Source organism: Bos indicus x Bos taurus, chromosome 22 (genome assembly GCF_003369695.1).
Source record: "Bos indicus x Bos taurus breed Angus x Brahman F1 hybrid chromosome 22, Bos_hybrid_MaternalHap_v2.0, whole genome shotgun sequence".
Classification (NCBI taxonomy): Eukaryota; Metazoa; Chordata; class Mammalia; order Artiodactyla; family Bovidae; genus Bos; species Bos indicus x Bos taurus.
In genome coordinates this window covers 17,579,249-17,596,174 of record NC_040097.1, presented here as the reverse complement: position 1 = coordinate 17,596,174, position 16,926 = coordinate 17,579,249, and the positions used below count along the sequence as shown (strand labels likewise).

Below are 16,926 nucleotides of genomic sequence, written 5' to 3'. Positions count from 1 at the left end.
CAATGACTAGCCACATTCCTTAGCTGCAACAAGAGGTCATTTTCTAGAAAACAGCACTGTGAAAGGAAACCGTTTCACATTAACAACAGGGAAACTGGACACCAGCGATAAGCTTATTGCAAACAAGCACTTTATGCCTTGATTAGATTCAATCCATTTGACCAATTTTGTTGACAAAGAGGTTTGGCTGTTTGCAACTTTTCTGCCTTTTTAAGGGAAGCATAACCTTTCAAATCAGATTCCTTATTCCTGCCAGCGTCTTTGACTATGGCTTAGAGAGAGCACTTTTAAAGCATGCAGGGACGTGCCAACCTTCACTCGACTGCACTGTGGGTACAGCTTTGAACAAAGTCCCCTGTCTCGATATAACACAAATGATGGCACAGAGCCCACTTCATTGCCAAAAGGACTTCAAATGGCAAGTAGGTCTGTTCCAGAACTCTCTGTCCTCTTAATCATGCTGAAAAAGACAAGAATGGGGCTACAACAGCGCACACTCAGCACACTGCCCTGGTCGTGTGTCATTTCAAGACTAAGCTGATGCCAAGTAGGGCACTGCTAACTTCAAAGGGAATGAGTGGATAGACACGTGCTCTACATTTTTAGAAAGTCAATGCCATTTAAAAAAAGAAGAAAAGAAAGTTAGGGAAAATTATTCTAGATTAAGAGTTTCAGATAAAGTAACAAGCAAATGTAGAAAGTGAGTCTTAATCAGATCTCGGTGTGTAAAACAAGAAAAACTGTAAAACAGACAACTGTAGGACAAGAGAGAAATTTAATTATAAACTGCATATGAGCTGTTATGAAATTATTGTCCTATTTTCTTATGTGTGATAATGAATACTATGGTTACATAAGAGGATGTTCTATCCTTAGGAAAGGTTTGCTTAGTTCTGAGGAGCAAAATGTTGCCATGCCTGCAATATATTTTTGAACAGTTCAACAATCACACACATGCACACACACACATAGCAAGAGAACACATTAGAATGTTAAGAGCAATAGGCAGATTATAGGAAATCTGGGAAAACATGGGAAATACTTTGTGTGTGTGTTACCCTAATTGCAATTATGAAAATAGAATGTACTCTTCCCCCTCACCACAGAAAAGAGAATAAATTGTATCCTGTTGTACTAATTTTTACCAGAAACCACACTGGGCTGAAATGCAACTGTTTTCTGTAAAAAAAGCTAACAGGCTTGAAGTCAGGTGCCAACCAGAAAACCAAATTCCTCAGAATGCCTCTGACCTACTCTAACGTTTCGAGCAGAACACTCCTGGCAGCTGGCTGGGAGATTATAAACAGGATGTCTTAGTAAGGAAGTATCTGCCAGGGGTTAACAATAGCTCCCACTGCATCTGGAAACCTGCAGAGCTTTCACATAACCAAAAGGAGAAATGAATCTGCAGTCAGAAGACCCAGGCTCCTGCTACACCCCACCATGGTAATCTGGGAGACCTCCCCATTCACCTTCTCCCTCCACGCCAACGTCCCCTTTCCTTTGTGGATTGGGCCTCTGATTGCTCATCTGAAAAATGGAAGGAAGAGCCCTTTCTTTATCTCAGGGTTACTGCATCCAAATCACAAAGTATAAACTCATCCATCTCCATTACATTAAAGTAGCACTGTTCTTGGAAGCCTAGATTCACAAGACAGAAAAGGATGGAAATAAACACAAGGACCTTTAGGTAAAGAAGAAAAAAAAAAAAGCTATCTGACAAAGGAGGCCTGGGATGTCTTTAAATATTAAGCTTACACATTCTCGATCCTGAATAATCAAGACCACAGTGGCTGATTCATGTTGCTATATGACAGAGACCAACAGCATATTGTATAGCAATTATCCTCCAATTAAAAATAAACAAATTTAAATAAACACACAAATAAAAATGAATAATCAAGACCAGAGGACAAGCCTCGAATCCGACATGACCAGTGCTTACCTCTACCATAGGCCCTGGCTTTCTTGGGGTTGAGTTTGGGTTTAAGGGGAGCTCCAGGCTTGAGCTTGGCTTTGGGGAACTGGGACAGGTAAGTCATCACTGAGTGTTCATCCACATCCGGGTGAATAATTTCTTCAGGAGTGATGACCTAGAATAATAACAGGGTAGATGAACACCCAGAACATAGCACTTTGCAAGTACTGACGTTTTTGCAAACATCTCTTAAACTAACAACTACAAGTATAAAGACATTGAGTCAGCTTCTCAATAAAGTGAAACTGCATCAAACTGGCATGCCAAGATTAGTTTTTGTGTGTTGTTTTTTTTTTTTTAAAAAAAAAAAACCTTTTAGAAGTGTCACCATTACCTTTGGAAGCTAAAGACCTTCTCCAGACAATTCTGTATGTAATTTCCAGAGGTTCAAACCTCCCCACAAAAAAGGCTACCCACTCTCCTTTCCAGAAAGACTAATCTCTATCAAGTAAGGCAGAAGAAGAAACAAGAACACATGGGATTAAAGCATATTGCCAAAATATTTACTCTTTTATCTAGTGTCTACATTTCTATTTACTCAGATCCTACTAAAAAAAAATAAATAAATAAAACCAAAATGAGATAATGCAATGACATTAGATATGTGGTCTAAGAAACAGACTGAATGCTTGTGTCCTCCCCTAATTCATATGTTAAAGGCCTAACCCCGGGTGTGATGGTATTAGGGGGTGGGGCCTTTGGGAGGTAAGTAGGTCTGGATGAGACCATGTGGGTGGAGGCCCCACGATGGGACTGGCGCCCTCACAAGAAGAGGAAGAAAGGCCTGTGCTCAGTTTCTCACCACCACCTGAGGGCACAGCCAGAAGTCAGCTGGCAGCTGTGTGCAAGCCAGCAAGAGAGCCTTCACCAAGAACCTAATTTCTTGGCACACCTTTATCTTGGACTTCCCAACCTTCAGAACTGAGAAATAAATAAATGTCTGTTGTCTAAGCCACCTGGTCAATAGTATTGTTAAAACAGCCTGAGCTAAGACACGTCTCAATACGTTTAAAGCCATTTTCAAAATAGGAAAGGGGAAAATTTCTCCTGACATTCAGCTTAGGAGCAAGACTAGATCCTTGCTAAATAGGTGGACTCCCTAAAGGTGTCATAGCCCCAGTTCCACCACTTGATCCAGCCCTAAATAGCAAAAACAAGTTCTCCTGCACCTGCACCCAGTAAACCATACCTCTTCGGAGTAACAGAAGTCTCTCATGCACCAGATCAACCAAATTCAGATGAACAACATTATGTGCCCAGCTTCTCCCACTCCATGGTAAAAGAAAAAAAAAAAAGCCCAAACAGGAAATATTCTGATAATTAGCCTGCGGCAACAAGATAGCTATTTGGGTTTGTACACTTGCCTCCAATACATTCCGCAAAATGCAGGATGTGCATTGATTTGGCATTTCTTTTAGGCAGCTCCTTCAACAATTTTACACACTGCCAAAATCACATGAACACCAAAAGGAGATGGATTTCGGTTTAAAGGGAGATGAAAAACAAATCATACAACTTCTTGAAGGTGGAAGAGCCAAGGAATGGGCCTTGGAGCAGAGACATGATGCCAAAGCCAAACCAAAGAAATACAGGCAAGATTTTCTACCTTCCAAGGGATCCTGATACAAATACACTGACCTCAGCTCTGAATACCAACTTAAGACCTTAAAAGAGTCTGTAATGAGGTCATTCATTGCCTGGCACGGGCTACCCATAACTTTTCTTGACCGAGTCTTTGAACATGGGAGTCATGATGTCAGGAGATGCTATTTAAACTCCTTGGAGGGCTTAGAAGATTGGACCTCAACTAAGCAACGTGGCTACAGCAGATGGTGTCCAGGACATATTCAATTTCTAAGTTCCCTTGTTATATTCCTGTGTTAGGATTACAGGCAATACAAATTCTCCCACGATTTCCATTAATGGCAGATTATCTTGGTTTACATTTCTTTAAGAGTTCTAAGTGACTTTCTTAAAGATACTGGATTTACAAATGTTTCATAGCTGAAAAATGGTCAAATATTGGCAATTTCTTATGGTTAAGGTCAAGATTTGCAGTCTGGCTTCCAAACATGGCCTCTGTGATCTTTGGAAAAGAAATATACTAGAAAATCTGTCACATGTAACAGTAAAGATTTTTAGGGAATCTACATGTACCTAGGCAGTGCAGTGATAAAGAATCTGCCTGCCAGTAAAGGAGATGCAAGAGATGTGGGTTTGATCCCTGGGTTGGGAAGATTGGCTGGAGTAGGAAATGACAAACCACTCCAGTATTCTTGCCTGGAAAATTCCATGGACAGAGGAGCCTGGTCAGCTACAGTCCCTGGAGTCGCCAAGAATCGGACACGACTGAGCAGACAGACAGACAAGTATCTAAGTCAATGAGAATCTATTAAAATGGATAAACTGAGACAGATGGGAGAGGGCCCCAGACAATGCTCCCTGAAAGCTGACCACTGGGGAGGTCAGACTGCCTGCAAGACCACGAGGCATGCACAGGGCATCAGAGGAAGCAGCTTGGTGGGACATGCATGCTGTACACGTACCTGTGGGACGCCTAGCCAGTCGTCTGCCTGCTGCATGGCTTCTCGTGCATTATCCACAGGCTTTCGTGGATCCCAGGATTCCCAGTCTGGGCAAAGACCTGTTAACAGCACACAAAAGATGCTCTTGGTGTTAACTAACTGAGAGGTGAAAGCAACTCGGTGCCTAAACTAAACTCAGTCTCTTGAGAGAACAGTTTCTTCCAAAAATCTTAGTGAACTGTATGCTTTCTGGGCCAAATGTATCATGGGTATGACTACACCAGGGTAGAAATCACTCTGCCTGAGCTGAGACTTCTTCCGGTTGTTCTTCTTGCATTCAGATAGAGATTATCCATTCCTTGACGGGGTGGTATAAATAAACAAACAAAGCCTATAAAACCATTTGGGCCTGGTGTCTTTTAGGAAGTGAAATTTTTTTGACACATCACACTCCTATTTCTCTGCTCTGGTGACCAAATGTGTTGGGTTGACATCAGCTGAGTGTCCTATAATTTCACTGAATTCTGACAGTATCTACCTAAAAATAGCATCAGAAGCCACAAGTTAAGGGCTCAGTTCCACAAGATTCCCTGACCCCTAACTCATTCAGAGCTGGGCTTCTGACTACAAATCAGAGGTTCCTACCACCTGCTCCTCAGGTTGGATCATTTCCTAGAGTGGCTCACAGAACTCAGGAAAACAGTTTACTTACTGGGTTACTGGTTTATTATAAAGGATCTTATAAAATGGAAGAGATGCATAGGGCAGGTGGGAGAAGGGGCAAGGAACTTCCATGTCTTTTCAGGCATGCCACCCTCCCAGGACCACGCGTTCACCAACTGGAAGCTTCCCAAACCCTGTAGTTCAGGGATTTTTATGGCAGCTTCATTACATGCACTGATCACATCACCTAATGTTAGTTACTAACTCAGTCTTTATCCTCTCTTCCCTTCCTGGAGGTCAGGAGACAGGGGCAAAGGTTCCAATCCTCTAATCACTGGTTGATTCCCCTAACATCCAGCCCCCATCCTTAAGGGCATTCCAAAAGTTACCTCATTAATAAACTCAGGCATGGTTGAAAGACACCACCTGGTAAATTTCAAGGGTTTTAAGAGCTCTGTGCCAGGAAAGGTGACAAAGACCAAACATATATTTCTTATTATAAGTTACAATATCAAAATTCCAAGCCTGGATATAGCTACAAAGACTGGACTAGGATCCTGTACATTTAAAACATTCACTTGCTCAAAGATCTAAATCTAGAATCATCTCAAAATCTTTGTACGCACAAGAAGTACAGGATTGGACTAAAAATCCCCAGGTTTAAACTGGAAAGAGGCATCCTAAAATGTGTCTTTGGGTGAAAGTAAGGACAAGGGCACTGGGAAATGAACTAATGCTGAGCTTCTAGTTACTTCTGGATGGCACAGCTTACAGGCTCTCAAGGAAGACTGGGGACTGGGACCATCCTCCTTCCCTCTCTCCAGTTGACACCAGCTAGTTGTATTCATTGAGAACCACTAGCTTAGTTAATACTAATGTGCCCAGCATATACAAAGCAATCAGTAAATCAAAAATATGATTGTTAGAGTAGATTTTTTATTAAAAACAATTTTGGAGGTGCACACAAACACAAGCTCTGTTTTTTCTATTGAGTGTAACAGCAAACTCTACTCATCAATCTAAACCCTCCAGTGAGGGTAATTACTACCTTGGTGTACATTCAACCACTCAGAAAAGAGGAGCCCATCAAGGGTGGAAAAGGCTCCAACTGGATTCTGACCAAGAACTATTTCACAGCAATGCAGAAAGAAAAGGGAGTAGAAAGCCATATATAGTCAACCCAGTGGTTGATAAAAACGGGTACTTTCCACTCAATAAATGTTTTTAGATTTTCATGCCAAACCACCTAATAGGGCACATGTTGAAGCCAACGGGAAACTAGGCACCACTGTGGGAAGCCGGGGAAGAAGCAGGACTTGGGGTCTGGAAGCTACACTCGAGGTCTGCTTAGAGCATGAAGGCCTTCATTCAGAATTTGGGTAAATAACTCCATGCTCAAACAAGTCTATGGAAAGTCTTGTACGACTTTTCATCAGAAGGCAAATGAAGCCATTTTTAGTTCCTTTAGATACCTTGCAATCAGCTAAAAACCAGGACAAATACAGCAGTCACAGCAAACCTAGCTTTCCCACTGAAAACCAGGTGATTTAGGGGTCAACAATCCCCCCACTCTGGAAGAGATGGCTCTGGCAGCCATGGGCACTTACCTGGAGCACAACTGTCTACCAAGGCTCCCAGGGCTTTGCCGTCTTGCCAGTTCTGGTTGAAGTTGGTGATGGGCAAGTAGGGGATCTTGTTCTGAATCCACCCAAGCAGCCTCTGCTTTGGCGTCTGCTTCTTGGCATCATCGTCTCCTTCATCCTCCCACACGGGCATGGAGATGGAGTAGTGGAGGATGAGCGTCCACACCAGGCCCAAGATGAGCTTCAGGTTCCCATCCACGATGGCTTTGCTGTCTGAGCAGAGAAACACAGGCGGGTCAAGCCTCTAGCCACCCAGGTGTGAATCAGTCTTTTTAGAAAGTAAATGAAAGCCTCAACTGTTAGAGACCCACACTGAGCTATTTAAGAGTGAAAGGATGTCATGCTGGCATCAGTTTCAAAATACTTGAGGTGCAGAGATGATAAAATTCCAAAATGTTGTTAACTGGTGTCAGTGGATCATGAGTACGTAAGAACACATTATTCTGTGGTCTCTAGTTTTGATCACTGTTTTGGTTTTTTTTTGACGCACAGATGATGGGATCTCAGTTCCTGCCCAGGGATTAAACCCACACTCTGTACTGGAAATGTGGATTCTTAACCACTGGACCACTAGGGAAGCTCCCCCATTGTTTCTACTTTTAGATGCATTTGAAATTTTCCATTATAAAAAATCTTTTTTTTAATTTCAAGAAATCATTTCAGAAATATAGACAATGAAAAGAGGTGGCTGCATTCCTGTTAACCAGGCAGTATGCCAGCTAACAGACTGTGTATACACGTATGTGTGTTTGTTGTCCTGAATTTACATTATACTACATGATCAGTCTTGAAATCTTTCTTTTCACTAATCACAATGTCACAGATATCTTTTCCCTATAAAAAGATACTTCTGGTACTTCTCTGGCGGTCCAGCGGCTAAGACTCCATTCTCTCAATACAGGGGCCCAGGTTTGATCCCTGGTCAGGGAATTAGATTCTGCATGCCTCAACTAAAAAGATACCACATGAGAGAACTAAGACTTGGTACAGACAAAAAAAAAAGTTGCTTCTGTTTACACACCCATCTACAGATTTCAGAGGCCATTGTCCCTCAAATCTCACCAATACTAGGTGTTACCAATCATGTTCATCTCTGTTTCTCTGACAAGTTAGTCATTCATAAAAGGAAGTCACTAACAGTTGAGCAAAGTGTTGCCAGGAGGACAGGTGACTAGACAAAGGCATGGCCCCCTTTCTAGTCATTTCCCAGCTTAACAGGACATGCCCTGCCACTGGCCAGCCCCTCCTGGAACTCTCACTGAAACTGTTTCTACTTCCCACTCCCCTTGGCTTCCCTGTGACTCTATCCAACCTCCAACTACACCCACCAAAATTCAAACATTATCTCCAAGATAACTATCTGTCTGTCTGTCTCTCCATGTCTTATAACCTTTTCCCACCAAACAACCTCTGTTGCAATCCCCCATTCTGCCAGGACCCCAAAGTGAAAATGTCAGAACCTTCTTGGACTCTCCTTCAAAGCCTTGGTGCAGTTCTCACAATTCCCTCCCTACCTCTTGGCAAATCCTTTTCTACACTGTCCCCCAAATATGGAGCCCCTCCTCCCCTCTGATTCCTCAACAGCCATGAAACTCCACCATTGTTCACAGAACCCAGACCCATCCTTCTGGTAGGGTACCTATATGCCTCCCAATTCACCAACTGCCCAGAGTCAAATTCTTTAAACATTCAGCACCTTGACAGACCCACATAACCTCTACCTGCTTTTCTACCTCTGTCACCATCACCCACCACCCTCTACAATCCAGGCTCAAAGACTCCCATTCCTGAAGCACATCTTGCTTTGAACCCCCTGGACATCTCCACCTGTTCTGTATCCCCTTTGATGGGAAGGCCCTTTACCCTAACCTCCTGCAGGATAAACCCTGGGGCACCATTCAAGGGCCATATCTATTACAAACAGTGCACTTCACTCCCACCAGCCTATGTGTGACCACACCAGGGTCCTCTTACGGCAAGGACCACTCTACCCTCAGCCTCCTCCAACCCCCAGGGCTGTGAGCACCGGACGGGGAGTAACTGAGCTTCTTCATCTTGCAGCTCCCCACGCCCTGTCCCTCCCACCCACTGACCGCAAGCCACCTGAATGTTGGTTAAGCACACATCAAAATTCACTGAATGAAACTCAACTGCAACCACATGAAAAATAAACTCACATGCTCTGCAGGAGTAAATGGCATGCCATTCAAAACTGAAAGGGTGGGTATTTCTTGTTTTTAATCAAACTGTTTACTGTTATGTCCTCTTACAAAGGTAAAAAAAAAAAACCCTCTTAAAACCCCACACCCAAACCCACAGAAATCAAAGGTAATTTCATGGTTACAGATTTAGTCACAACAAGACTTGATCCCATAAAATGACAGAGTTAAGGGCTGGTAAGACGCACTGAATGTAAGTGATCCTCATTCAAAGTTAAGGTACCCAGCGATTTTCTACACGATGAACTGTACGACTAACGTTTACACGTGACTGTCCGATAATTCACAGGACCCAGTAACAAATGAAAATGCAGGATTCTTTGTCCAGAAGCATTAAGAATATCAAGACGGCAACAGCAGAGCATGAAACCAAGCACATAGAACCTTTGTGAGTATGGGGCCCTGTACAGCTGCCCAGTCTGTGCAACCACAATGGCAGCTCTGCTTCTGAGGTCCTGTGGTCAATAAAGGAGCAGCGATCTGCATGAAACACTGAACCCTCCATATGAGCATCCTTGGATGCTCAAATTCATTCTCCTGGACCAACTGCCAGTCCTTGACCATAACTGAGATTTTTGGATTAGATGCCCTGTTACAAGTCTGTCTTTAAAGTGCTACTGATTAGTGAGTTACTACCTATGGATGGCAAAAAAAAAAATCGGGTCAAACAATTTTCCATGTCCACTTCCTTTATTCAACTTAAAGAGCACAGAGCAGTTTTATGGGGGGAAGGGAGGGGATAGAAGCAGAGAGTATGCGTACTTATTGCTAATCAGGGAAACGAGTGTAACACGCGGGGTCAGATCTTGCAGCAGGCAGTATCTAACAGGTCAGAGTGTCACCCAGCCACGGGCATCAATGTGCAAAGCTCAAACTTTCCTGAGTGATGTGCTAACTGCTTTACAAATGCAAACTTGCAGATTTCATCCATAAATCAAAACATGAAACCAGTTTGCTCTATTTTTACCCAGCTTACACATGTTGGTTTAAAGGAATGAGACATGAGTCTTTTCCAAAACGATTTTGGGGGAAATATGACCCAGTAAATGTCGGAGTCAAATTTATGAAATGTACAATGCCCAGAACGTCTGTTTCCAATGAATTCAAGGTGGGTGTTCAACCGGGAAAGCCCCCATTAAGGTCTCATTGGGATAAATGATACTTTCGTTCTGCTATTCTAAGAAGCTGGAAGGAGAGCGGTCCTCATTCCAAAAGTGATTTTGACAGGTGAGAGTTCAAATGCTTCACCGAGCTCTTGGAACAATAAAAAGATGGCGACTTGCCCAAAAGGCCTCCCCCATTTCCACCCACATGAAATAGGAGACTCCCTGCGCCTTGAAAATGAAATGCTACACAGCGTCACAGTGTCCCTGTGTAACCATCACAGTTGACTACAGAATTTGCAGCCGTGAGCGTGCTCTGGGATGTTTATGCCGAGTGTAAACATGGAGCAGAGACGTAAAAAGAGGCAAGGGCCAGGTCAGCTGGAAGCCTCTTGGGCAGCATTCCACCTTCTGAGTTACTGAGCCTCTTTTAGGAATAAAATAAGGCAACGCCCAAGCTCCTATAATCTGCTTAGATCGGGTTGGTAACTGGCCACAAGTTTCTCCTCCCCAGATCCAGCCAATCACAGTCCCCACATAAATGGCTCGAGACAACACTAGCTCTCAAGCCACAAACACCTTCTGTGAACATACCTTCTGCAACTACTTCAAATTAGCCTGAGTTATATGTAAGTGAGGGTCGTGTTAGTGCTTTTATGTTTGTTTTTTGGGTTTTTTAAAGCTAGAAAGTTAAACCCCATCTATTACACATCCTTTCAGCACGTCAGTTCCCCAGGCCTGGTAAGCAGCATTTTGGAATGGGTGCAGATATGAGGACAGAAACCAGCTCCTCTTAGGCAATCTTCAGCAGCATTTGAGAAATACCTCCTTTGTGGACAAGTCCCCACTGGGTCAGAAAGACGGTGCTGTTTCACCTCTCTCTATTCTTACAAGTAGAGGTGTGTGGACCCACACAACCATCAATACTCCTGCTACCTTCATGATGTCAACCTTCTCTCCCAGCTGTTGCCAGGGTGTCAGAAGTGGCGACCCAGGAGGAGAGGCCTGGGGGGGACACCATCCCTTATAAGGACAGCAAGGCATTCACTAGTCACAGTGCAGCCGGCTGCCAGGTCAGAAGCAGATGACATGTGGCTGAAGGAGTCCAGGACAGGTAGGGGTTTCAGGAAACCTCCTTCTAATGTGCTCTTGGGGACAACTCATCAAGGCCATGTGTGTGTGCTCAGATCCTTCAGTTGTGTCTGATACACTCTGTCTCAAGTCACGTAGCCTTGGGCAGCGGGTGGGCCTCCTCTCAGGCCAGCATCACAGTCACTGAACGGGACCTGTCCTAAAAGAGGCCAGGCAGGTGATGGAAGCAACCTGGGTCCCAGAATAGGGTATCCCACCAACCTAAAGACTGAAAAAAAAATCCACTGTATTCTTCTAAAAAGCTCTTTGTCACAGCAGTTTGACTATAATAAGAAGATGCTCTGGGCTTTGAAGACCTGAAGTCACAGGGGCCTATTCCCATTTATGTCAGTAAGATAAAATATAGACCACAATGAAAATAAGGGTGGATCGGGGCATGGGGGTCAGCTGGATTTCTGATTCTGTTTCTTACTCATGAACTACTCAAGGATGACAAAGGAGCTGTTTGAATGAACACGTTTTACACATCCCTGCGTCAGGGTTCAGTTAAGAGAGTTCACTCAGAAGGCCTTTTCATGCTAGCAATTTTTCACGAGAAGATTCAGTAGACCAAGAGTGGTCATTGGTGTCGGCACATGAGGTGAGCTGAGAAAGGTGCTGAGGCCCCATCTGGATTCAGTGAGAAAGGCTGCTGAAGTGGCTTAGTAATCCTGCCATGAACAAGGCACGAGGAATATAGAGACACAGATCACTGTGCAGATTAGCAATGTCTGCCCTGGGCATGGCATGAGGAATGGTGGCTAGTATTTCTTTGCAGCAGAACAGAGTAAACCTTCTCAAAATCCCCGCTTCGAGGTTTCACCTACATGTCCATAAAACATTTCTTGCATGTCACTTTAGACGTCAAATTTTCTAATTTGCCAGCTACTCCTTCTGTTCTTTCTCACTTGCTGGACAATTTTTGCTGAGAATAATTAGAACAAATTACAGTATTCCATAAACATCTTATTTTTATTTTGGTACACAGTTTTGGGTGGACTTTCAGATCTTAGGTACTATGATAGTGCATTGCTTCATAATTTATCCGAAACACCTACTTTCTGATTAAGAGGTATCTTTTATTTAAAAGTTACATTTATGGGAATTCCTGATGGTGCAGTGGTTAGGACTCTGTGCTTCCACTGCCAGGGGCCCAGGTTTGATCCCCGGTTGGGGAACTATCTGCATTATCCCAGTGGGTTTTCTTTTCAATGCCATTTTTGAAAAGTTACCACTTTTGAGGATTATTTTATATTCAGTAATGAAGTCACACTGAACTAAACAAGATGGTTTATAGACAGTAAGTCTCTTCCCATTTACTATTAGTAGGAAATCCCTAAGAAGTTATAACAAGGAATCTAACCTGTTAGAAAGGTAAAAGAAAGAAGGAAACATGGAAAGATGCTCCAAAATGGTCAAAGCAGCGCATCTAAACTAGCTTTTTGACCCTAAAACTTCAGGTCCCTGCGTTAAGTCATCCCACTGCCGCTTCACAGTTCTCCTGAGTGGCCAGCAGGACAAGGGCCGCAGGGACTCCTGAGCTTGAGCCCCGAGTCAAGGAGCCCAGAGTTCAGCCACTGGGAGGTGTGGGTAAACCCCAGCGTGAGCTGGAAAGGCCTCAGCATGGAGGCGTCTGTCCCTCCCTCACAGCTTCCGGCCACAAATGCTCTGAGAACACATCCAGCTGAAATAATAAACGCTGGCTGTGAATGGAGGCCCTCATCACCTTTAACTCCAGCTCAGCTTGTCACTGTTCATCCTGTGCAGAGCCCAGAGGGAAGCCCACAAGGCAAGGAGCACGGGCAGGAGGAAAGACCCGAGAAAGACTTCTAAACACGTCCTCTCCTGACATCAACAGCAGCCAAAGCAGGACAGCAGCCCCCCTGCAGACCTCTCCTCTGGGCCACAGGCATTGCCTCATGTGACCCTCACAGCCACCCTAACAGGATGGCTTTTGCAGTTAACCCCATCTTACAGATGAGAAAGCAGAGGCTCACAGAGGTGTCTCCCGAAAATGACATAGGAGAGCCTAAATTTAACCACAGCTCTCTCTGCTGCGCTCTGAGCCCAAACTCTTTATTTTTTTAAATTCAGATGCTGATACTGTTAGTCGCTCAGTCATGCCCGACTCTTTGTGACCCCATGGACTGCAGCCAACCAGGCTCCTCTGTCCATGAGATTATCCAGGCAAGGATACTGGAGGGGTTTGCCATTTCCTTCTCTAGGGGATCTTCCTGACCCAGGGATTGAACCTGGGTCTTCTGCACTGCAGGCAGATTCTTTACCTACTGAGTTACCAGGGAATAGCTGATCTAGGACATGCTGGCATAAAAAAAAAATTCCTATCAAGGATTTCTGTTTTCTTTCCCATTCAGGAACTACAATATGCTTCTTCTCAGATATCAAAACCCAGTGTTTATTTTTATTATCAATACTACTCTAAAGAGAAAGAGGATAAAGCAGAACTATTTCTTTCAGTGCATAAAGTCATCAAGCTATATAGATATTTTCTAAAGTCTTCTGTAATAGTAATGTTAACTGATGAAAATGTATTTATGCATCATTTTAGCAAGAAAAATTATGGAATTCCCCAGAGCCCAAACTCTTATCCTCCTGACTTTTCTGAACACACGTGATGTCATGACCACTCTCACGAGGCAGGCACAGTTATGACTCTCACTCTACAGATGAGGAGACTGTGCACAGGCACAGGCCGCACCCCCGGGCTGCATGGCCAGTGAGCAGCTGAGCTTGGGAGGGGAGTGCAGCAGGCCTTCTGATCTGGCCCCAGTCATTCCCACCACCCCCAAACTGCTGAGGCTCCAGGGAAAGAACGTGGTAAATAGCGCGGAAAGAGACAGCTCAGGACCTGGGAGGTGCAAGCAGGAGGCGGGGCGGGAGCATTAGTCCCCTCTGCCTCATCCATGACTGACTCAGCCTCCGTGGCACCCTCGGGACTGGAGACTCTAAAATCCCCACCCTGGCCCTTCATCTGGCAAGTCCTCCACGCAGAACGGCTGCTCGGCAGGGAAACTGAGTTACAAGGGAGACGCTTCAGCTCTGCTCTTGCGGACCCAAACCAATATATTAACCTGCATTCTCCCTGGAAAACAGAAATTAGGACGCATGCTTGAAAAGCTCACTTTACTCATCTATTCTTGCAGCCAACAAATAACTTCCTAACTGCCTACTGAGTGTCAGGCCCTGTGCCAAATACAAATTACACTTTAAAATAAGAAAATAAGTTAGATTGGCTTTAAAATATTCCACAAAAAGATACAGCATCATTATAATGAAAACCAGCATTAGCTTCCCACCCCAAGGCAAGACACTGAAGACCTTTTAAGGCAAAAAAAGAAAAAGAAAAGAAAAACAAACAAACACACACACATAATTTTTTGCCTTTTGTGTCTCATGCTAGGCTATGTCCCTTGAGGGTTCTTTATTCCTTTTACAATTAAGAATAAAAACTAAAAAATAATAACGATGATTAATAGGATAGGGATTCATTCTTCTGCAAACTTGTAAAAGTTGAGCCTTGTTACAAAAATCAGATCAAGGTGACTTCCTCAGTTTTAAAAGAGAGAAATCGGTTTGCATTTTTCCCCCCATACCTCACCTCATGTTACAACTCATATGAACCAGTTATAGAAATGGCAGCCTGCCCAAAGATTGTGAAGTCATAAAAGGAACAAAACTCCCAATTTAAAGTCTTGAATGGGAACCAAGCTGAGGGAAATTCCAAATAATTTATGACTGCTGGCTCTCACCATTACCAACAGAAAGAAGATGAGACTGGAGGAGAGGAAGTTCTCAAGGGACAGATACCTATATTGCCATTTTCTGTATCGGGTCTTCAGCTCTGTTCAAGGCTGGGAAATCCCTGAATTTGGACCTTCAACCCACAGTTACATGAGCCTCTGGATACACATGCCACCCAATCACAACAGAGCTGTCTCAGCCCAGACATGGGGCTCCTTCCTGTAAATTAATTCCACACCACCAGCATCTCCCACTCCACCGTGTAAAGAGCATGGGCGTGGGGGGCAGGGCTGAACCTACTTAAATAAAGGGGCGCTCACTTGCTGAAATAACTGGTAGCCAAGTAGCCCAGAGGCCAGTGATCCTAAGTCAGTCAGTGAGCCTGGTCCCCCTCCCAGGCGCAGCCACGCCCTGCCCGTGGGACTAGGATGGGTCACCACCCTGCTCTGTCTCTTCATCTGTAAGAGGAGCGTCATAACTGGACTCGTCTCATTTCTCATCAAACAGTTGTGAGATAACGTAGTAAAGCAGGTAGCAGTCTGACCGATGAGGGTGCCGCCTCTTCAGCAAGGACTGTGACGACCACCACTGTGTCACTGTAAACACACACGAGTGTGGGGACTTCCCCATGTCCCGTGAGCACTGGGAAAGATTCACTGCCATTCAGTTCTGGTTCCAGACCACTCCGAAGACCAAATACCCCAGAACTCCGCCTTCCAACGCAGCATTCCATCTGCTAACAACCACAAAAGCCAGCCCATCAGGGACCCAGGATTAAGCCTGATAGAATCAAGATGTTCTTTGCTCAGGGAACTGCTGAATGAACTGGCAGTTTGCTAAAATCTTCAGGCCACCCCGACTCCTCCAGCAGATTCCTAAGAAGTCTGCAGAGGCCAGGCTGGGCCACTGCTGACAGAAAATTAAAAGCAAGGTCAAAAAATTCAACTGGAGGCACAAAGTATTCAGCGAGGTTCCCTAACGTGATTTCTTTTCCTAGTGGAGGAAAGAAGAAGTCTGGGTATGAAAATGGCCTTTAACCATTAAAGCAGTTCATAACTATAATAAAATGGCGGGGGTGGGGGTGGGGGTGGCGCAAGGGAGAGCAGAAACTGAAAACAATCTAAATGCCTTCCCAAGAATAAATGGTTAAATAAAGGATATAGAACACTCTCGTGCAGGAGAATAACAGGCAACAGGTCTCTGTGAAAAGAAGGAGAAAGATACGTGTATTCCAGCAGAGACGGGCCTCCATGATATATTAAGGGAACAGGGCAATGTGTAGAAAAGCTTAGTTTGTGCAATCCTGGTTTTGACAAGGCATGACTCTCCGTCTGAGCAGAAAGATCTGGAAGCCTGCACCACAAACAGTGCTCACTGGCTCTCCCTGGGTAAAAGACTCGGGGTGATGGCAAAGATGGGCTTTCTGTCCTGTTGTTACATGCTCCTATGTCGTTTGAATTTTTTTTTTTTTAATTTAAACCTTACTCCTTTTTTTGTATTTTTTTTTAACTTATTTTGTTTTGGGGTATAGATGATTAACAATGTTGTGATAGTTTTCAGTGAACAGCAAAGGGATTCAGCCATATAAATATGTGTATCCATTCTCCCCCAAATTCCCCTCCACTTTTATAATAAATTTTGACAAACACTCCCCAGAAGAAAGCAGCATAGTAATGCAAACATTAAGGAACTCTTTGTTTGGACAAAGTTGCTTGTCGGGATCTATAGGCACTGATGTGGGAAAATTGACAGGTTTTATCAAATGATGAAAGCCATGGGTATGACAAGTTGGAACTGCAGTAAAGGGGTGGCCAGCCAGGGGAAAGGACATAATTGGGTTCATATATCTATAAAACTGCTCTAAAAGAGATATTTCCCACCAACACTGCCATTGCATCTGAG

The 16,926-nt window shown here is 44.1% G+C and overlaps 1 protein-coding gene across 7 annotated transcripts in view; it reads right to left on the bottom strand.

Annotated features, from left to right (window-relative positions):
- FLNB (filamin B) overlaps positions 1-16,926 on the bottom strand; it is a 139,702-nt gene that overhangs the window by 72,988 nt on the left and 49,788 nt on the right. For all 7 annotated transcript variants that reach the window (XM_027522759.1, XM_027522761.1, XM_027522762.1 and 4 more), the window contains exons 2-4: positions 6,774-7,022; positions 4,525-4,622; positions 1,946-2,093 (exon numbers count right to left, since the gene is read on the bottom strand). In XM_027522759.1, the coding sequence (XP_027378560.1) occupies positions 1,946-2,093; positions 4,525-4,622; positions 6,774-7,022 (495 nt within the window). The remainder of the gene's footprint in view (positions 1-1,945; positions 2,094-4,524; positions 4,623-6,773; positions 7,023-16,926) is intronic.